Source organism: Rhododendron vialii, chromosome 1a (assembly GCF_030253575.1).
Source record: "Rhododendron vialii isolate Sample 1 chromosome 1a, ASM3025357v1".
NCBI classification, from domain to species: Eukaryota; Viridiplantae; Streptophyta; class Magnoliopsida; order Ericales; family Ericaceae; genus Rhododendron; species Rhododendron vialii.
In genome coordinates this window covers 45145001-45167892 of record NC_080557.1, presented here as the reverse complement: position 1 = coordinate 45167892, position 22892 = coordinate 45145001, and the positions used below count along the sequence as shown (strand labels likewise).

The 22892-nt window shown below is 37.5% G+C and overlaps 1 protein-coding gene across 1 annotated transcript; it reads left to right on the top strand.

Annotated features, from left to right (window-relative positions):
- Nucleotides 1–3042: 3042 nt before the first annotated feature.
- Nucleotides 3043–21644, top strand: LOC131320130 (uncharacterized). The gene is made up of 7 exons (XM_058350730.1): nucleotides 3043–3103; nucleotides 3145–3220; nucleotides 4676–4944; nucleotides 5060–5117; nucleotides 7399–7511; nucleotides 19892–20139; nucleotides 21403–21644. Exons 3-6 carry the CDS (start codon nucleotides 4720–4722, stop codon nucleotides 20132–20134), a joined length of 639 nt encoding a protein of 212 aa, XP_058206713.1. The 5' UTR covers nucleotides 3043–3103; nucleotides 3145–3220; nucleotides 4676–4719; the 3' UTR covers nucleotides 20135–20139; nucleotides 21403–21644.
- The last annotated feature ends 1248 nt before the right edge of the window (nucleotides 21645–22892 follow it).

The window sequence follows — 22892 nt, the reverse complement described above, 5'->3', positions numbered from 1 at the left end:
TTCCAACCCTACTCTCTATCTTGACTATCTATTCAAACTAACCTTAACTAATTTGGGATCCTATAGAGTATAAATTTGATTACGAGAGTCTTGGAGCCCCCAAAAAATAATATGACCTTCTAGGATAAAAAAAAAGAGAAAGATCTCCGCACGGATTCAAACGGATTCAAATAGATTGAAAATTGAAGTACTTAATTTTTTAATAATATGAATGATTAAAAAATTAAGTGCTTCAATTTTTAATCCGTTTGAACTCTTGCGAAAATTTTATTTTTCTAATTATTTTATCCTAAAGGATCATAATTATTTTTTCACTTTAAAAATCTCATAATCAAATTTCTTCTCTACATGTTCCAAATAAAATCCATCAGGGGCCGTTGATTTACATATCTTCTTTTAATCTCGCCCCCGGCACATTCTAGTTTCTACCACCAAAGTTTCGCGGCTTTCAAAAAACTTTCAAAATTTCTAACGAAAAGTACTCGAATTTTCACACTCAAGTCCAGATCTCTCTCTCTCTCTCTCAAATCTGCAAATGCTGGACGCAGCACCGAGCCAAAGCAAAAGGTTACAAATCAGACTTCTCTTATAATCAACCAATTTCAGGTACTCCAAACCCTGACCCCAATCTTCAACTCTCTCTCTTGCTTCGCTGCAATGAACTTTAATTGACCGGAAAATTTATTGCGTAAGTAGGGTTTTTCTCGTTTTGCTTTTATCTAGCTCGATCGACTTACAATCTGAGAACTCAAACTACGATGAATCTTTCAGGTTCTCTTATGTATTGTTGTGTCTTCTCAAATTGTGTCTCTAAAGCGTAGTTTTCATAATGAATTATGAAAGAATCCATTATGAGAATGGAGCTCCCAAACGAAGATTGTGACAAAATGGATAATCACGATTCATAATCTACCTCCTAAACACACCCTAATCATCTTGTTCTCTTGCAAATTTTCATCCACGGGGAAAGTCCTATGTGCTGGCAGTGCTGCACAAGTAGTAAAAAAAACCCAAGAGAAATTGAACAAAAAATAATGTTGCAAAATTATGGTGTAATAATTACAGTATGTTTAAACTTTCTTTATTATGCATAATATTGTCAATGGAGCAATGACGGAACCACACCCGCTTACACGACTATTTACCTACCCACTATCAAGTGCTTGTCACATGTCCGTGTGTGTAGGGCTCCTGCATACTTGTGATTGTGGGTGTGTAAATGAATGCACAAATGAGAGTGGTTCTAGCATTTTTTTTGTCGATATCACAATAATTGGCTTGCACAAATACATGATTCGTGATTTTTTTTTTTGTAATTTATGTAACTGACTTAAGAAGTTTTTGTGTGCCTGAAAAGTGTATACAACAATCAAGCGCAATTTATTAAGTTGTTAATTTGGTCCCTTTAGTTGTCATTTTTAATATGTTGAACTTTGCAAGTTAATGTGTGTGAATGTAATTTTAAACCTTCTTACTTAATATTGAAACGAAAAAGCACGAGTTTGTCAATTGGAAACTAGAGGGATCAGAGTAGAACACTACTCATTAAATAAGACTGGTTTGATTTACCATCTTGCATTCGAATCATAAAATGTCTAACAGGCATTGTCGAATAGTGTTTAATATGGTTCTTTCAAACATTTTCGGTTCGGATTTGAACTTGGACTCCGCCTTTTGACTTGAGCTTACAAGGCAAAGAACCACCGTTAGTGGCTTACCAGCCGATGACGACGGGAGGTATCAATTTATGCCTAATTGCTCCACGCTTCTTCCCCTAGTAAACTCGGTAGCTCACTTTCACTTTGTTGCTCATCGCTTTTGTTCAGTTGCGTACCCCATTAAGGTATGGAGTTGTAATTTATATGGGACCAACCTCAAAGTCACCTTGTGCCGGGCACATGCACTAAATCGCTTGCGTGAAATCATTGATTACGTACTTTACCCCCGAGCGGTTATGCTAACGTGGCCAAATGGCTTCGCAATATACATGGATCCCATAACCGTAGTTTGGGTCGGTTTTCATCTAGCCCGATATGATTCAGTTCGGACCACACACTCAGATAGTTTGATAAGTGAGCGATTCGGTGGTCCGACCCAACACACTACGTTCGGCCCAAGTACTTAGCCCAATGAGAGTGCTAATCCGCCAGGCCCAACCCAAAAAGGGACCCTTTGATTCGTCACAGGCATCCAAAATTTAGCAAATTTTCGTTTGTAAAACAACAAAATGGAAGTATATTGGTTATGAATTATGTATAATGGCACAATGGTTACATTCTTGTAAACTTTTTGTTTTGTTTTGTGAGCCTTTTTTGAATTTTTGTCAGATTCACATTATATTTTTTGAATTAATTATTCATCTCGACTAGAGGAGTCTAAAAAGTACTCCTAGTAAAAAATTATGACCAAAAGAAAAAAGTTCACTAAAGACCAAATATATTAAATAATTTTCTTTTTTGTCTAAAGTGTTGTTTTATATGATTTTTTTTCAACATTGGTTCATGTTTATATATTTTTTCTAATTCCTCTCGTTGAGACGAATGATTAATTCAAAATATTAAGAACGAAAAGCTCAATAAGAGGTGTTCCAATTTGCATTCTTTTTTTAAAAGTTTTTTTTTTAAATTTTCAAACTCAAATATAATGAAAATGAAAATGAAAAATAATTTTTTATTTATTTTTACACCATGGAAAAAATCTCAATAAAATCTATTAAATAAAATTTATGTTGATAGAAAAATTATTTGTATAAATACATAATTTTTAAACTTAAAATTACATTCTTTTTAAAAAAATGGAGCGCTGTTTTTTGAGACCCTGAACTATTCCAATCAAAGTTCCCTCTCTTTCTTTCTCGTCAACAGAAATAGCGGGGTCCATTTCGAAAGCCCAAACACGTGCACGAGAGTGTTCGCGTAGAAGCGCGCTCACTGTATCAACATGAACCCTAGTACGTGTCCGTATTGAGCGCCGGTCGTGCCACGTGGCCGTTCTCCATAACGGGAAAAAAATCAGGAGCGGCCGTCACTCACCGACCCTTAACTGAACTATCATCTTCTCTCTCTCTCTCTCTGTAAAACCTTCCTCCAGCTCTAGAGAGAGACGGATCAAAAAAAAAAAAAAAAAAAAAGCTCTAGAGAGAGAAGCAAGCACAAAAATCGTTTCTACTCCCTCTCTCCCCCACTCTCAACTCTCCCATAAGGATTTCGATTCAAATTTGGTACGATCCTTGACCTCATTTAAACGTGTTATTTTGTTTTTCTCCCCTCGCCCTTTGATAGGCTAAGATTTTAATCTTATTGTTGGTTGAATCGACCTGGTGCTTGCTGCGTTGTTTTTGTTCCTTTGATTCGTGTGTTTTACACGGTTCTTGAATCAAATACGCACATAGGATACGGTTTCTGGTCTTTCAGTAACATTATCTAATTCGTTTTTGAAATTTCAAAACGTTCAGTGAAGGATTGAGTTTTGTTGTGATGATAACTCTTTGATTGTTTCAAATTTTGGTAATAGTTGGCGGATTCATGGCGATGGCACGCGTTCACGTGTCTCCGGTTGATGCTAAAAAACGTCATTTATCTTAAATTGGTGATTGGACATGTAAGTATTGTTTTAGGTTGGTATTAAATGCTTAAAAACCTTCAAATCTGAGTTAACAGCAAAGTTGGAAATTTTATATTCGAGATTAAAATCTAACCAACATTCTACGTCACGACGTTCTCAAGTAAGGTCAGGGTTTAGAAGTTTAAAATAATTTAGTGGAACTTGGTTTTCTTTGTAGCACCGGTTGTTTTAAATTGATTTTTATGGAATCAACCAGTTTAAATTATTTGGAGTATTATGAGTGGTAGGGACTCTAAAAGAAACAATTTTTTTTTTTGTGGTATGGACCTTCAGAAAGATTGATTTCCGTAACACTATGGTTTGGTCCTTAACGTCTTCATTCTCCCTCGTGGTTGGAGTTTGTTGTCATATCCTTCATTTCATAGTTGTCAATGCCTTCCTTTTGTTGTTCGTTAGGACATGCATTTCGTGTAGAATTGAATGCATAGCCATGTTGATTGGAATAGGCCAATGGCAATTGCAGCCTGTTTGGACCCCATACAGTACAGTCGTGATAATCTCTCCTGGTATCATTTGGTCCATAAAAAGCCACTGAAACCATCAAAGTAAACTAGGTGGGAGATATGGGTGCTGGTCTTTTAGTGTCCTTGAGGTGCATATTTATTTAGTTTTTCATTTTTTGACCATTAGTTTTCATGCATGACATTTCAGTGACTAATCGGACAACTCTGACCATCGTATTGGTAGAACCATAGAAAACCACCCTTTGAGATTGAAAGTAACTCTTCATACACACATTATACACATATATTCTTGGCTCGAACTAGATTATTGTTTAATTTTTTCCCTTTAACTTAAGCTTAGTGCTAAAAGCAGAAAGTTTTGTCTACACGTGCTCTGATTGGTAGAGGCTGATTCATTGTTTTGATGCTACAAGCCTACAATCATATTTGTTTTGTGTAGTTAGGGTTTGAAACGTTTGTTTAGGTGACAATGTGTGTAATGGGTTTACCTTCGGTTGGAAATTTGAACTGAAGTGAAAGTTAGATTTGGCATAGCTAAGAACGCAAATTTTATGTATAGCCAATGAGGAATCTTTTTGCATGATCAGGCTTGTTGAGTGTGTGACCCGAACTGGAAACACTGAACTGCATAATGGCTAGGGTTAATAGGGGACCTCCTCTAAAAGGGTATGTGAGTAACTCAAGGAGGAGGAAGACTGTACTAGAGGTAGACCTCAACGTGCCACCTAGTGAGAACCGGGATCAGGAAGGAACTTCAGCTCATGCCAACTTTCTAGTTGTGGAGCCATCTGCACCAATTGACGTCGAGGCTTTTGATGACGATGTTGTAATATCATCCCCCAGGGCTTTTGCACAAGTATGCTTCTTTTTTTATTATTGAGATTAAATTTTCAATGGTAATTATAATTGTAAGTCACCCCCCATATTTCTACTTACTCTATATTAGTTTCTTCTTCTCATTCTCATGTCAGGCTAAATACAATTCTAGAAGACGTCGTGGAAGAACTGTTGTAGTTGATGTAGATTCAGGTAGTGTCTCTCTTTGCATTTGTGTTGGTTGCTCTCTCTCTCTTGGTGGCATAATTAAATATACACGTGATTCTATGTTAGGCATATCCTTTATGATTCTGTTTCCAAATTATTCTTTGGTGCATGTAGTTTCTTTGGAGGATGTTTGGATAGTCTCTTTTGCAGGTTTGATGTATTGCTGATTTGGATCTTAAAAGATATCTGAAATTGGAAATATCACGTTGCTTGAACCTGGCTGCCTGGGTTTCTTGTTTCGTTGGTGAAGGAAAGCAGCACTTACTTGGTTAAATACTTCCAATAAGAAAGCAAATAAACAAAACGGACTTCCCATAAAGAGGGATTCCCAGTTTGGTAAACGATAAATGATTCATGAACTTTTTTCTTACCTTGCAACACGGCAGTGTACATCCTATAATTCTCCTCATTGTATGTCCTACCTGGATGAAACATCAAGTAATGGAGAGGCTGATGCCAGCTCTGACCGGTGACCACCTTGACGACAATTTAGTGTGAGAATCTTCTAGATTTTCTACATATTCTTATGATCTTGGTAAACTGTCTTTGTGTATTCCTATAAAATGTCCCCTTTCTGGCCTATTGCGCTTGCTGCCGGCTTGATCGGAGACTACCATGACCATATTGGTGTCTTGGAGAGGGAGGGGGTTCTTAATTACAGTTAACTGTGTCATATGGGTGTTAGGGTGGAAGCCTCTGTAGATTCGGACCCACATCATTGCGACTCAAGACGTGGGACAGTGTTCTAGTGCGCAAAAATCATCATAGAGCATTTTGGAAATCATACTCAACATGATGAACTGGGTAGGATCTTCAAGAAGATAAATAATAGTTGTAGAAATAGTAATAAATTATAATGATGATAATAACAACAATAGTGATGATGGTGGCGATGATGATGATGTTGATGAAAACAATAATTATAGCCTGTTCTAACTTTCTAATATAGGAAGGGAGAGCACTTCTTTGGCATCCACAATTTCTGAGGCTGTGTAGACTTTTCGTTTTCCAAAACTATCCTACAAGAAAAACCACGTGTCCCCATTGTGTTACATCTGTATGAAAATGCTGCCAGGGCAAAGTAGACAATTTTACGCCGTGTAACTGATTCACAACTTCCACGTTAAAAAACAACCCATTGCCAATCTCTACATCCCATTATATCTTCCAATTTCTTGGCAGTTTCCAAATTCTCTGGGAGTTCCACAATGCATACTTAAAGCTTCATTCTTGATTTCCAGTCACCAATTGCCCCCGTCACTGCTACAAGTGGAAATATTGGAATAGAAGAGGAAGCATGTGGACTCTTTGAAATGCATGAAGAACTGTGCTTCTTCATGCTTCTACTCATAGGTTCAACTACATCATCTATGTTTTCTTGCCCATACTTTTCTGAGGACAGATTTGTATTGTTAATCAATCAATCTTACTGTATTTTCACTATTTTGTTAATGCTCAGGCAGAATATTCAATCTAACGGGAGAGGTCAATGGAGTACTATCAATGTTCTAAAAGTCGCTAGGCGCTAGTCGGGCGGTTAGCCACCTTTGAGTGATTAATCGGATTAATCGGTGCATATTAATTAGTAATCGGCGATTAATCGTTAGTCGGACCTAATCGGGTAGGTTCCGCCAGCGATTAATCGCCGATTAATTCCTTGTTTTAAAACACTGAGTACTATGCACATGCATCGCGTATGCCCACACCTGCTATACCAATAAAATGTGCTAAGGGGGTTGTGAATCGCAAATATTGAAAAATCCTAATTGAATGGGGTTGGAAAATGAAAATAATTAAGAGAGAGTATTTGGGCTTTTTTGGAATTGTTGAAAAAGAAGGGACCATTTGTAAAAGTTACAAAGTAGGGACTCTAAAGCCTTGTGAGCATTGAGATTCTTCATTTGTCTTAAACCTAACTTAGTTTCCATGGCTTCGCCCCGCCGTCATTCATGTCCGATAACACCAGATGAGACCGGTAGGCAGAATGTGCTCTCTTCTTCTTTTTTCGTTTCTCCTTTGTCTTCTGAATGTAACAATATCAGAAACTTCTTTACATATGTTGCTCATTAATATTAATTTACAAGGTTTTTGTTGTTTCCTGATTGTGTGTTCAGTTCATTGGGTATTGCTCATTTTTCCAGTATCAGATTGATTGATTTTAATTAGCTTGACTCCATATCGTATCTTTGGAGTTATCGGCCGCCCTTGGCTTTTATTTTAATTACCACTTTTCTCGTTTTGTTACTGATTTCGGTAATGATTGCAGAAGAAAGAACCTCTGGGGTTGCTCCCAATGGTCGCAACAAACGGAGGAGAGTTCAATCAAATCTTATCAATAGTGATCTTTACGTTAACCTAGAGGTTGCTAGCGGTTCCATGGTAAAAATTGATTTTTTCATTAGATTTACGTGCTGTGCATTCTGCTTTATGTCCTAGGTTGGGCTATCAACTTTTTCAATAGTGATCTTTACGTTAACCTGGAGGTTGCTAGCGGTTCCATGGTAAAAATTGATTTTTTCATTAGATTTACGTGCTGTGCATTCTGCTTTATGTCCTAGGTTAGGCTATCAACTTTCCAACATGCATTATTTATCTTGTTTGCTTGTGGCAACTGGCTGAGTACCTTCTTTCTGCTGATGTTTATTATGTATGCAAACAATCACGATAATTTTATTGTATTGAGGAAGATTTTTGGACTCATCCATTTATCACACGAAACTGAAAAAATGAGTATTCAACAAAGTGATTGTTACCCAAATTATGCAACCTAGAGGGGGGGTGAATAGGATTGCTAGTAATAATTACCAATAAAAATTTATCTCTAACAATATATGCAAACAATAAGTATGCAATCAAAATAGAGAGATAGAGAGATAGAACCCGTTTATAGTGGTTCGGTCCGGATTTGTCCACGGTCCGGCCCTACTCCACTTCTCCTCAAGCAATTACTTGAAGGTTAGACTAATCTTTAAAAGATTACAACTTGTAAGTCTTGCGGGTGCTTACAAGAACCGAATGCCTCTAGCTTTCCCGAGGAGCTAGCACAACCGCAAGAATTTTCTCCGAAAACTTCTCAAAAACAATAACACCCAAATTCCAACCCGAATTTGGTCTTCTAAGCTTTCAAGTGTTTGACTCAAACACTCACTTAGGAAATACAAGTATGTGAAGAAGGTATGAAAATTATCGCTCACGACTTGTACAAATTTTCTCTCAAGAATAATATGAAAGTGGAAGAACAATGAGAATTTTTGGCTTTGATCTTTTGAGAATTTGCTCTTGCAATAATATGGAATGTTGTAGCTTGTGTATTTACTCATTAATGAGTTCTTGATGCCTTATATAGCCATCCATATGCTTCCTAGCCGTTGGAAACTAGCCGTTGGAACTAGCCGTTGGAAACTAGCCGTTTGAAACTAGCCGTTGGAAACTAGCCGTTGGAAACTAGCCGTTTGAAACTAGCCGTTGGAAACTAGCCGTTTGAAACTAGCCGTTGGAAACTAGCCGTTTGATAGAGTGGTCATCCGGGTGGTCGTCCGGTTGTCACAGCTTTCTGTTCAGACAGCCGGCTTGTCAGCCGGTTCGTCAACCTGTGGCTCACAATTTCATCTAAATAAACCGTTAAAGCATGTATTGAGCTCAATAAAGTCTTTGTAAATATAAATCATGAATCCAAGAGACTTTATGCTATATTTCAAGGTCACGAAAATATTTAATTCGGGAATCGACTTTTCGATAATTTTGTATTTGCCGAATAAAAATATCATTGAATTAATCATCAAAATAATTAATAGAGATGCATATAAATTTTCACAAATTATAATGCATACATTTTTCAACAATCTCCCCCTTTTTGATGATGACACAAAATGATAGTTTTTATTCAAGTAGGAGCTATGCCAATCTCCCCCTTAATACATGCACCAAAGCAGTTATCTATGATCAACGAGTAATAGCAATAATCATCAGATCATAGCAAGCAATTTTTTAAATTTGCCCAAAATGGCAAGATAGATCAATTAAAACTTGGCTTTTTCTCCCCCTGTGACATCATAAAAAAAAAAACTAAAAAGAGAAAAACAATAGGGCCATGGTTCCAGCACCATGCCGCTCTTGCCCTGTAGCACTCTATCTTCGTTCATTGAGAGCTTGGCGTCCTTGATTTTCGTATTCTCGAATAATGGCTGCTACAACGGCAGCTACAATGCCAATCCAATACCACAGAGTATCCACATTTACATTCCACCCGAACCATGGTGGTATTCTCATTGTAAGTAACGCACACAGCAGAATGAAGATAAAGAGTTGCATCCAAATGGTTTGGATAAACAACCTGAACTCTGCTCGTTCGGCATCTCTTTCGTAAAACTCAAACGGTAACCCTTGCGGTATGTTTGCCATTGCTTGATGAGAGATTTAGGCCGAGAGAGAAGGAAAGATAGATAGATGAAGAGATAGAGAGAGTGTTGTTGAATTTATAGAGTATGAGATTGCCGAATTGTTTGAAATGGTGCGCCGAATTGTTTGAAATGGTGCGCCGAATTGATTGAATTGCTGCGCCGAAAGAGAGATAATAGGGGATGCGGCACCGAATAGAGATAGGATAGGGGATGCGGCGCCGAATAGGACAAGAATAGGGGTGGCGCCGAAAAGAACAAGAATAGGGGAAGAAAATTGTGTTCGGGTGTTTATTGTTGTGTCCCCTTAATACATGCTCCCCCTAAAAGAGAGCTTTTTAAAGAATGCGAGGGGTATTACCGAGAATGATTATCCCTGCAAGCTTAGAGACAAGAAATTCATATCGGCGAAGTATATAAGAGACAATTTAAGCACTAAGCCATGAAGTTCATACAAACTAAGTGTAACAGACTTAATAAATCAGAGTTAGCAACGCAAAAGCTTGAATAAGTCTCAATCCTCACGGTTGTCCGCTTGGACATCCGCTTGGACATCCGACTGACTGTCACGACCCTGACCCGCCCCTTGAGGTCTTAATCATGACAAATGCCAGTGATTTCTAGCAGAGGGCTCCCAAAAGACAGATTTCCAAAACCCACGAAATTATCAGCATATAACAGATTTGTTCAAGACTCAAAATAAATGATCAAACTTGATTCTTGTACATCTAACCAACACTTAAACATGTAAAGAAGGTAGGAGATCCCTACCTCGAGGGTTAGAAGCAAGCCCGAACATGGAGGAAACCTCAAAGTGCTCCGATCATGATTCTTCTTCGATCAATAGGAAGATCTCGTCGCGTAGAACAACTTTAGTACTTGGGATTTTTCCGAAATCTCATTCTAAGGCGATGAAATCGAAGAGAGAAGTTTGGAGGAGAGGTGAGAAAGAGAGAGAGTCGGTCGAGGGAGTAGAGAGAGAGAAACGTGTGTGTGTCTGCCCGGAAAAGAAAAGAAATATATGTGGGGGAGAATTATCCCCTACACACACCTTCACTTATACACCCATGCATATTACACTTGCATCCCGAACTTCTAAATTCTAGCACATTCGACATCCGAACTCATTCTCCATTTTATATCACAACTCATGCCTTAATAAAACATAAAGAATTATGGAAATAAAATACGGGTCTCTACACTGACAAATGCAGGTTAAGTCCAGAAAACGTTTAAGAGGAGTAGCATTAAAGACCATAAAACTGTTTTTCTGCATACCAAACACAGGAAAATGAATCATATGATAAAATGTTTGGAGGGTGATTTCTTTATCAAGATCATTTGTACTCTCCATCAAGTATGATATTTACGAATTCAATCAACTCAACATTGAATCCAAAAAAAAACTTTTGACATCAAGAACACAACTTTTTCATAAATGATTAGACATGCCGAGTTCTCGTCGAATGAAACAAAATTGTTCTTCACCAAGGGGTTTTGTGAAAATGTCCGCCAATTGCTTGTCGGTACTAATAAAGTTAAGTTCAATATCCCCTTTTTGAACATGATCTCTTATAAAATGATGTCTAATCTCAATATGTTTTGTTCGAGAATGTTGAATTGGATTCTTGGTTAAGCTAATTGCACTAGTATTATCACATTTAATAGGAATATGATCATATTGCAAATTGAAATCCTCCATTTGTTGTTTGATCCACAATATTTGGGCACAACAACTTCCGGCCGCTACATATTCCGCCTCGGCGGTAGATAGAGCTACGGAATTTTGTTTCTTGCTATGCCAAGACACTAGAGAGTGCCCTAGAAATTGGCAAGTCCCACTTGTACTTTTACGATCAACTTTGAAACCTCCAAAATCCGCATCCGAATAACCAATTAAATCAAATGCAACTCCACGTGGATAAAACAATCCTAAGTCATGAGAACCGGCAACATATTTAAAAATACGTTTAATAGCTTTTAAATGCGATTCTTTAGGACATGATTGAAATCTAGCACACATGCAAACACTAAACATTATATCCGGTCTACTTGCAGTGAGATAAAGTAATGAGCCGATCATACCTCGATACATCTTTTCATTGACGGCCTTACCATTCTCATCTTTGTCTAGCTTAGTTGATGTGCTCATTGGTGTGCTCGTTGGCTTTGATCCTTCCATGCCAAACTTCTTAATAAGTTCTTTCGCATACTTGGCTTGGTTGATTAGGATCCCCTCATTAGTTTGCTTGATTTGAAGTCCGAGGAAGAAGTTAAGCTCCCCCATCATACTCATTTCAAATTCACCTTGCATACACTTAGCAAACTCTTTGCACATATTATCATTAGTGGCACCAAAGACAATATCATCAACATATATTTGAATAATGAGCATATCTTTACCTTTGGCTTTAATGAAAAGAGTAGTATCAATTTTTCCACGAGTAAAGCCATTGTCAAGCAAGAATGAACTAAGTCTATCATACCATGCACGTGGTGCTTGCTTCAAACCATATAAAGCTTTTGAGAGTTTAAAAACATGATCGGGGTATACATGATCTTCAAAGCCGGGAGGTTGTTTGACATAAACTTCTTCATTTATGAACCCATTCAAAAATGCACTTTTCACATCCATTTGATAAAGCTTGAAATTTTTGAAAGATGCAAAGGCAAGTAATATGCGAATAGCCTCTAATCTAGCTACCGGTGCAAAAGTTTCTTCAAAATCAATACCTTCTTCTTGATTATAACCTTGAGCAACAAGTCTAGCTTTATTCCTAACAATATTTCCGGATTCATCTAGCTTGTTACGAAAAACCCATTTAGTACCTATAATAGTGTGATCAAGAGGCTTAGGTACTAATGCCCAAACTTTATTCCTTTCAAATTGATTTAACTCATCTTGCATGGCCAAAATCCAATTTTCATCATCTTGAGCTTCCGGAAAGTTTTTAGGCTCAATTTGAGAAACAAAAGCTTGATTTTCACAAAAATTTCTATGAGACGAGCGAGTGGTTACCCCTTTCGAAACTTCTCCAAGAATCAAGTCCTTTGGATGGTTTTGCACGAATCTCCAATCCTTGGAAAGATCTTGGTTGTCTCCCATGGCATCTTGAGGTTGATTAATAACTTCATCTTCTTTGATTTGAGAGTTTTCTACTTGAGTATCACCATCAACTTTTTCTTGAATTGTCAAGTCATGAATCTCATGTGTAATTTCTAAGTCATCATTATTAACAACATCCTTAGTAGCACAAGGATTAGATTCATCAAAGGAAACGTGAATAGATTCTTCAACAAGATTAGTGCGCTTATTATAAATTCTATATGCTTTGCTAGTAAGAGAGTAACCAATAAAGATGCCTTCATCCGATTTTGAATCAAATTTACCCAAGTTATCTTTTCCATTGTTTAATACATAACATTTACAACCGAAGGCATGAAAGTAATTAATGTTGGGTATTCTACCATTCCAAAGCTCATAAGGAGTTTTCTTGAGGATAGGCCTAATTAAAACTCGATTCAAAATATAGCATGAGGTATTAACGGCTTCCGCCCAAAAATATTTTGGCAAAGAGTTTTCACAAAGCATAGTGCGGGCCATTTCTTCCAGAGTACGATTTTTTCTCTCTACTACTCCATTTTGTTGAGGAGTACGAGGTACGGAAAAGTTATGACCAATACCATGTTCATCACAAAACTTTTCATATAAAGAATTGTCAAGTTCTTTTCCATGATCCGTACGAATGTTAGAAATAACAAATCCTTTTTCATTTTGAACTCTTCTACAAAGTTTAGTGAAATTAGGATAAGCCTCATTCTTATGAGCTAGGAACATCACCCATGTATATCTAGAGAAATCATCAACAACAACAAGACAATAATAGTTTCCACAAAGACTTGGAGAGCGAGTTGGTCCAAACAAATCCATATGAAGTAATTGCAAAGGTCTAGTAGTTGAAACAACATTTTTGGACTTAAAAGAAACCTTGGTTTGTTTTCCTTGTTGGCAAGGACCACAAAGTCTATCTTTTTCAAATTTGATTTTAGGAAGACCTTTTACCAAATTTTTTCTAGAGAGTTTTGAAATAGCATCCATACTTGCATGTCCTAGGCGCCTATGCCAAAGCCAACTATTTTCACTCAAAGCGGAAAAACATTTTATATCACAATTACTTAAATCATTGAGATTAAAAACATATACATTTTCAAGTCTTTGTCCAACGAAGAGTGTCTTGTTGCTTTTGACATTTTCAATGATACATTTGGATTTTTCAAAGATAACACGATTTCCTCTATCACATAATTGACTTATGCTAAGAAGATTGTGTTTTAAACCACTAACAAGTAAAACATCTTCAATAATAGGAGAATTACCTATATCACCGATTCCTATGATTTTGCCTTTGTTGTTGTCTCCAAATGTGACATGTCCACCATCTTTAGACGAAAGAGAATTGAAAGCCCTCTTGTCACCGGTCATGTGTCTTGAACATCCACTATCAAGGTACCAACTTCCTTCCTTGAGAGAACTTTTGAAGCATACCTACAATAGCACATCAATTCTTGACTTTTGGTACCCAAATCATCTTGGGTCCTTGAAGGTTAGCATTGATACGGTTCTTAGGAACCCAAACCTTTTTTGCATTAGAAGATGAGTATCCTTTCATAGGACATGTAGGAGAAATATGACCAATTTTACCACAATAATGACATGTCAATTTAGAATGGCTAGAAGGAGGAACATCTTTTCCAAAAAGATTTTTGTGTTGAGTGGGATTATAACCAATTCCGGCCTTGTGAAAAGAAACCATTTGTTTTCCAAGAAGAATGTCTAAACTTTCTTTTCCATTAGTGAGTTTTGAAAGAGAATTAGTTAAATCATCAATTTGTTTTTCTAAAGATTCGTTTTTGGAAGTATCCTTCAAATACTCTTTTTCTTTTTCCAAAGAGGTTCTTAAACTTTCATTTTCTTCCTCCAAAATATCTTTCTCTTCAATTAAATCATCTATTTCTAGTGAAAGATCTTTAGCAACCTTTTTAAGAAATTTGTTTTTAGAAACAACCTTTTCAAATTCTACTTTCAACTCTTTATAGGCAATAAATAATTCATCAAAGGAATAGGATGAGTCGAGATCTACCTCGTTTTCTTCGATGGCCATGAAACACAAGTTAGCGACCTCTTGTTGCTCATCGTCCTCATCGGAGCTACTATCGTCACTATTGTCCCATGCGGCCATCATAGCTCTCTTTTTGTCCTTCTTTGAATATTTTTTTGCATATGGACATTCACTTTTGATGTGGCCGGGCTTCTTGCACTCGTAGCAAATGATTGGATCCTTTTTACTATTTTCTTCTTTGCCTCCATCTTTTCTTGAAAATCCTCTGCCTTTGTGAGATGCTCTATTTTTGAGGAGTTTCTTGAACGTTTTTGTGATGAGCGCCATTTCATCATCTTCACTTTCGTTGCTTGAATCCTCCTTGCTTTTTGATTTGCTTGTTGTACTTTTGAAGGCAAGATCCTTAACTTTCTTCTCTTTTTCACCCTTGAGGTTGTGATGCATTTCCTCCGTCATGAGAGATCCCATGAGCTTGTCCATCGTGTATGTTGAGAAATCTTTGGATTGTAGGATGATGGAGGTGGTAGTGTCCCAATTGGTTGGCATGGAACGGAGCACCTTCCTTGTCATTTCGGATTGACTGTAAATCTTTCCAAGAGCTTTTAAACCGTTAGTAATACTAGCAAATCTAGCAAACATTTGAGATATAGATTCATCCGGTTTCATTTTGAAGAGCTCATAGCTATGCACAAGAATATCAATTTTGGACTCCTTAACTTGACTATCTCCTTCATGTGACATTTCTAACTTATCCCATATTTCTTTAGCCGATTCACATGCGGAAACACAATCATATTCATTGGGAGTAATAGCACAAAAAAGAAGGTTCATAGCTCTATAGTTCTTTTCTATTGAAGCCTTTTCCAAATGACTCCACTCATAATCTGGTTTAGGCATAGTCTCTTCTCCAACTTTCTTAGTAGGAATAATGAGACCATTTTTGATAATTTTCCATAGATCATAATCCGTGGATTGAATAAAGATCATCATTCTATTTTTCCAATGAGAGTAATTTTCTCCGGTGAACAAGGGAGGTCTATTGGACGATTGACCTTCGATACAAGAAACATTACTAGTGGTTGCCATGGATCTTAACTCTTAGATGGTTAAATCTACAAACAAGAGCCGAGGCTCTGATACCAATTGTTACCCAAATTATGCAACCTAGAGGGGGGGTGAATAGGATTGCTAGTAATAATTACCAATAAAAATTTATCTCTAACAATATATGCAAACAATAAGTATGCAATCAAAATAGAGAGATAGAGAGATAGAACCCGTTTATAGTGGTTCGGTCCGGATTTGTCCACGGTCCGGCCCTACTCCACTTCTCCTCAAGCAATTACTTGAAGGTTAGACTAATCTTTAAAAGATTACAACTTGTAAGTCTTGCGGGTGCTTACAAGAACCGAATGCCTCTAGCTTTCCCGAGGAGCTAGCACAACCGCAAGAATTTTCTCCGAAAACTTCTCAAAAACAATAACACCCAAATTCCAACCCGAATTTGGTCTTCTAAGCTTTCAAGTGTTTGACTCAAACACTCACTTAGGAAATACAAGTATGTGAAGAAGGTATGAAAATTATCGCTCACGACTTGTACAAATTTTCTCTCAAGAATAATATGAAAGTGGAAGAACAATGAGAATTTTTGGCTTTGATCTTTTGAGAATTTGCTCTTGCAATAATATGGAATGTTGTAGCTTGTGTATTTACTCATTAATGAGTTCTTGATGCCTTATATAGCCATCCATATGCTTCCTAGCCGTTGGAAACTAGCCGTTGGAACTAGCCGTTGGAAACTAGCCGTTTGAAACTAGCCGTTGGAAACTAGCCGTTGGAAACTAGCCGTTTGAAACTAGCCGTTGGAAACTAGCCGTTTGAAACTAGCCGTTGGAAACTAGCCGTTTGATAGAGTGGTCATCCGGGTGGTCGTCCGGTTGTCACAGCTTTCTGTTCAGACAGCCGGCTTGTCAGCCGGTTCGTCAACCTGTGGCTCACAATTTCATCTAAATAAACCGTTAAAGCATGTATTGAGCTCAATAAAGTCTTTGTAAATATAAATCATGAATCCAAGAGACTTTATGCTATATTTCAAGGTCACGAAAATATTTAATTCGGGAATCGACTTTTCGATAATTTTGTATTTGCCGAATAAAAATATCATTGAATTAATCATCAAAATAATTAATAGAGATGCATATAAATTTTCACAAATTATAATGCATACATTTTTCAACAGTGATAACGAATCCAGAACATATAACTTAGGGAAAATACAAGTCATGCCACTTATGGCATATGGCATTTGAAGTGGTAGTTTCCATATAGCTTTGCATTTACTGATAACATATAGCTTTGCATTTACTGATATGGGGTATTTTTAGTGCATATGTGTCATAGGAGAGATGAAATGAGGGGGTGTAATGGGAGAAGAAGAAGAGGATGGCTGCATTCCATCTTTTGTCAGGAAGCAATTTTGCTAGAACATTTTCCTCACTTCTTTTCAAATTGTTCTCTAGCATGTAGATTTTCCTGTTTTGGATGTTGGTGTTCTTCTTGTCTTTGCATATTTTGAGAATCATTACAGGGTTAAAGCAATATTAAGCAAAGGTTTATTCCTAGGGCTAATAGGAGTCGTTCCCTCTTTGAAGTGCTGCACTTGATATTGAATCTTCATATAGAAACTTCATGCTTTATTATTATTATTATGATAAGAGGGTATTGAACTTGAAGGGTTGTGCATTCTTTGGATGAAACTTGAAAGCCTTTTAATCCGAGAAGCACGGATACTTCTAGAGAGGAGTCGTATCTGTGTTGGATAGCGATACTCCCAGATATGTATCCAACAATTATTGCACGTAGCTGTAATCACGTATGCAGACTTTGATGAAGTTGGGATTATGCAATCGTAGGAATAAGTACATGGATAGTTTTCCTATTCTGTACTTCTCAGAGAAGAAAAAATAATGAGATTAAAGTTGTATAATTCTATCTATAGTTTCTTAGATTAACCCTGTGAAGCGAAGTCCCACATCGCTTGGGTACCAAAGTAATATGAAGTACATAAGCGTGAGGACACCCTCACTTCAATAGCTAGCTTTTGGGGTTGAGTTCTACCCAAGACTGTGTAACGAACCCTTATTGTGTCAGGCATGTGGTCAACATTCTAAAAGTCGCTAGGAGCTAGTCGGGCGGAAAAGGGCCGCCTAACGACTAGGCGTTGGACCACTGCCTAGTGCCTAGGCGAGGAGTGGTCGGCCTTGGCAGCCGACTTTTAGAACACTGCAAATGAAACTTGATATTGAAATGAAACTTTTAGTCGGCCTTTTGAAAATTTATATATAGATAAGGCTCCTAAACTAACTAGTTCCTAAATATTGGAATTTGTGTTTAAAATTTACCACACCTTCTCACTGTTCTTCAACATTTCTATAACAATACTAAAAATACAAAATAATATGCTTCTATAAACGTATCCTTCCCGGGCCCATATCCTTCTTATCCCAAATTTTTCCATATCACCAACTCTATATCTTGTTGTCATAGATATATTCGTATCCATGCTTCATAGCTTCTAATAATTAATAAATAGAGAGAGGCTATTTTTTCTTTTGAAGAAAAGAAGAGCTTCTGCTGTTTCTGCGTTATGTATGCAAGCAGTTTGAGCACATATATGTACTGTTTAGAGGTCAAGAGGCTTGTAAGAATCCATGGTTGCCTCTTCTTGGTGAAGTATTACTTTTGTCCCTTTCTTCTCGTCTACATCCTAATATACGCTGCGACCATTCTGTCCCGCATTTGATATTGCTGCCTACTCACTTAAGTTCCGCCTTATTTCTTTTCCTCCTTTCATGAACCAGTCAAACCTTCGCCTTGATGCATTGCTCTTGCCTCTTGGGTTGAACTCCTATAACTTTCAGACCTATTAATTTAACGCTTGCCTGGCTTATGGTCTTTCTTCCCCACATTTCACTTTTTGGTTGTTACTGTGGAGACCGGAGAGTAGGATGTGAGGTGGCCGGAGTGGGGTCTATGGTGACAAGTATTCGCGATGGAGATGATGTGGCAGCTGGACATCCATCAACACTTGTGAAGGTTTTTGGAAGTTGAGTTGTGAGATTTTTACCACTTTGAGTTTGGCTTATGGCATCTCAAAAAAGTTTCAGATTGTTACCTTTGCTTGAATGCCTGAATGATTGCCGATTTTTTATCAGGTGATAAGATGTCTAATTATCTGCGATGGACCTCATTTTTCTCGTTCTTTGTTCTCATAGAAAAGATATAGTTATGTAGAAAAGCCTACATGGAATAAAAAAGCAAAGGGAAAAGGGAAGGGGCATAAGAGGGGAGACTGTGACTGAGTTTTGAAGTGTTAGATAGCTTGATATAATTTCCTAACAGCTTAAGCTTTTGGGACAATTGGTTACTTAATGTGGTATCAGAGCTAGGTTTTTGGAGGATTTTCCCCTTTGTTTGTGCCACGGTTGCACGTGCGGGGGAGTGTTTGAATTTTTCCCACATCGGTAAATTATCACCTCGAAAACTCGTATATGAGCCACTCATTGTCAATTGGTTTTGAGTTGGATGTTTTAACATGGTATCAAAGCTCAAGTTGCAAGAGGTCTTGAGTTCAAGTCTCTCTATTTGCATTTGTTCCCGGTTCGCATTTGGCTTCTCCCTTTCGTATTCTGTTTTGTTATATCTACGAAAATTTGCATTTCCCGTGGTTGCACGTGAGGGAGAGTGATAGATTGGTTTTTTTTTTTTGATCATTTTTTTTAAAGAAACACAAACTTATCATATATATCAAACTTATCATGAGTGTTAGATAGTTTGATATACATTGTTGAGTCCATTTCCTAATAGCTTAAGCTTTTGGGACAATTGGTTACTTAACATGAAGATGCAAGGACAAGAACTGTTTGACATCTAAATAAATAGCTGACATCTAATGCTGTTATTCAGCCAATAGTATGGGGTTTGATGATTATCAACCTGTCGAACAGGATTTCTTTCTATTGAGTCTACATACCCGGGTTATGGGGTTTAGACAATGCATTGTATGACTTAAAAATGTTGCACTACTTTGGACCTAAATCACTGCATGATGGTGTGCATAATGTTTTCTTTGACAATTGACATGGACAATATGAACTAAATGCCTAATATGCCTATGCGATCGGTGTACATGGACTATTTTTCTGACGTTCATTATGATTTTGTCTTTATATACGATTGGCAGAGAGAGAATGTGCAGAGCGTGAAACCAGTACCACCACCACCACCGCCGCCACCAAAGGAACCAATATTCAAATGTCCAATATGCATGGGCCCATTCGTTGAGGAGATGTCAACGAAGTGTGGTCATGTATTCTGTAAGGCATGCATTAAGGCTGCAATAGGTGCTCAGGGTAAATGCCCTACCTGTCGGAGAAAAGTCACAATCAAAGATACCATTAGGATCTATCTTCCTGCATCTGATTGAAAAAGGTGTGCATCCATCGTCATTATGGTTTCTTATGTTGCTCTTTGGTTTCCAATATATTGCTTTGATGTGACTAGAAGTTTTGTTTACAGCTATCAGTGTAGGACTTTCTTAAAGTTGATGGAGTTATCAAGTTGTTGGATATCAAAATAAAAAACTTAAGGCTCTGTTTGGAGAGACGGATTCCAGTTGGAGGGATATGAAATTATTATCCTGGATAGCTTGCATATTGATTTCAACATCAAGTTTGGGAGCATCATGATGGATTTGATATAACTATTGAATAGGAGTTACATGAAATATTTTCATGTTAAAGATAAAGATTGTACCTATGCAAGGAGACCAAAAAATACGTCTCTACTATATCTAATCCATCATTCTCTCTGATTTCACAAGCCATTAATGGCTAAACCTCTTGTACTTTTCTTGAAATTGAGCTTAAATTACTTCATGTCCACATCTATCCAAAACTGAGCCTAGGTTTTGTTGAAATATTTACTGGACAGTTACTTTTGGATTAAATTTGTGCATTTGAAAGTCAACATTGCTAGTGGGCATAGACTTTCAGAACTATAGTGCACAGCTCTTTATTTCTAATGCATTCATTGGACAAGTACACATGGGATGCGTTCTCAGTTGTGTAAATCTGTCCTAAATACAGTTATGTAGTTGGACTGTTGAAGTAGACACATTGCGTATGGTGCACATTTCTTAAGTGTAAGATTGTAGATGAGTTGGTGGTTCAAGTTTATCTAAGTTGACTTCAAGAATTTTACTTACAAGTTCCGTGTTTTTTTTCCATTCTACTTGATGTACTTTGGATGATGTCGATGTTTGATCCTGATCATGTTTCTCCACTAATGACAAACATGCACCGGAAAAGATGATGAACTTGACAATTATTGGTTGTTTAGAGAGTTTTTTGGCAGAGACTATCATGATTTCATTGCAAGATAGTTGTTTGTAATAGCAATGTGTTGTACTTTATGAGTGAAATCGCTTTAGGCAGGAAACATTGGCCGAACCTCGACCCATTTCTTTTGTTCACATTGTACTAGTCTCTTTGTGTTGTTTGGAAACTAGATTGTACGTGTTCTCAACTCTTTCACAAGCCTTTTTTTGCTTTAAGCATGTATTTATATTTTTTCATGTCCTTCGTGTACCACAAAAAATGGAAGTTGTGGCTTCTCATGCATATTCTGCTTTAAGTTTATTTTCGTTTTCCTTTCTTTTCTAACGGGCTCTTGGTGCTTTCTGGTGTCGAACAGGGAGGTGTATACAGACTGCTTTGCGGCATTGTGAGGGAATTGTAATAGTGGTTGGAGATTCATCGAACCCTCCGAGTATTTATCTTTTGTATTACAATTTGATACTTTAACCTGAATTCCTATTGCCATTGGGTTTTCATCCAAAACCCGAAGACTGTGACATTAGTTTTTTGAGATTGCTGTTGTTCCTGTTACCTATACAGCCAATGCAAGGCAGAGCTGTTTAGCTTAGTTAACTACAATGGTGGTGTTGCTTTCTCTCTCTCTCTCTCTCTCTCTCTCTCACACACACACACACGCACGCCTACATACGTACAGTAGTACTGGAAAAGCATTTGATGGGAGGGCAAGGGTCCTGTCAAGTGTTACTCCAACTAGTTCGGTCCAGTTTTGGACAACTTGTGGGCCCTTTCTGGACCCAAAACAACGATCAGAACTGTTCATTTTTTAGAGCTTGTTGAAAACAATGTGGTAGAGCTTGTTGAGAACAGTGACCACGCTAAAAATCACATTTATCGGATATCGTTTGGTATGATTTCTAAATGCATTAAGTTTGTTAAAAAAAAAAGTGCGCAACATTGGATTGCGACCCATTTGTCACATTTTTTTGAAGATAAATGCATTTAGAAATCATACCAAATGATCAACGTGATTTTTGGTGTGGTCACTGCACTCGACGAGCTCTAAAAAGTGAATGATTCCGATCATTGATGTGGGCCCGGGAAGGGCCCACAAAAGATCCAAAACTGGACTGAACTGGTTGGAGTAACACTTGACTGAACCCTTGCCCGATGGGAAGTACATGCTTGACCATATGCCACCTCAATGCCCTGCCCTGGCTCCTATTGATAGAGAATTACTCGGTTAGAAGATTTTTGCCGAAATCTAGAGGGCCTAACCCGCAGGAGATTTGAATTTTCTTTCGTCAATGTTCATTTGTACATTTGCTTGTTTCTCTTTCTGTTGTGAAATTCCTTTCTCTTGTCAAAATTTATGCACCTAGTCGGGGCTCTGGCGTTGTTCTTATAGACCAGTCTAACCGGACGATTGGGGAAGACCCATCTGGGATTTGTGATGAGTTTAATGGTCATTATGGAATTCACACAGAAGAACAACACCGAAATAATGGATTTCAGATTCAAGCAAGTGCAATATATGTAGGACAAAGTTAGATGTGCACCAACTATTGATTGTTTTTTGGGCAGCATCTTAGGAGGTGACGACTCCGCTAGGAAAACGAAAATGATTTTCTGTTATTTTCCTAAACCAGCAGGGGTATCGAATAATGTTATTTGGATATAAAAAAAACCACGAGCAACAGATGGAAAAACCCAAGCAACAAAAATCTAGTTCTGAAACCATAGACCCTCAAAACAGTGGTATAATAGGAAGAACACAGTGCATAGTCGACCTGCTAGGAACCAAACTAAACAAACCTTGTTAGGCCAATTCGTATTCGGACGAAAAGGAAGTTAAGGCATGACATTTGA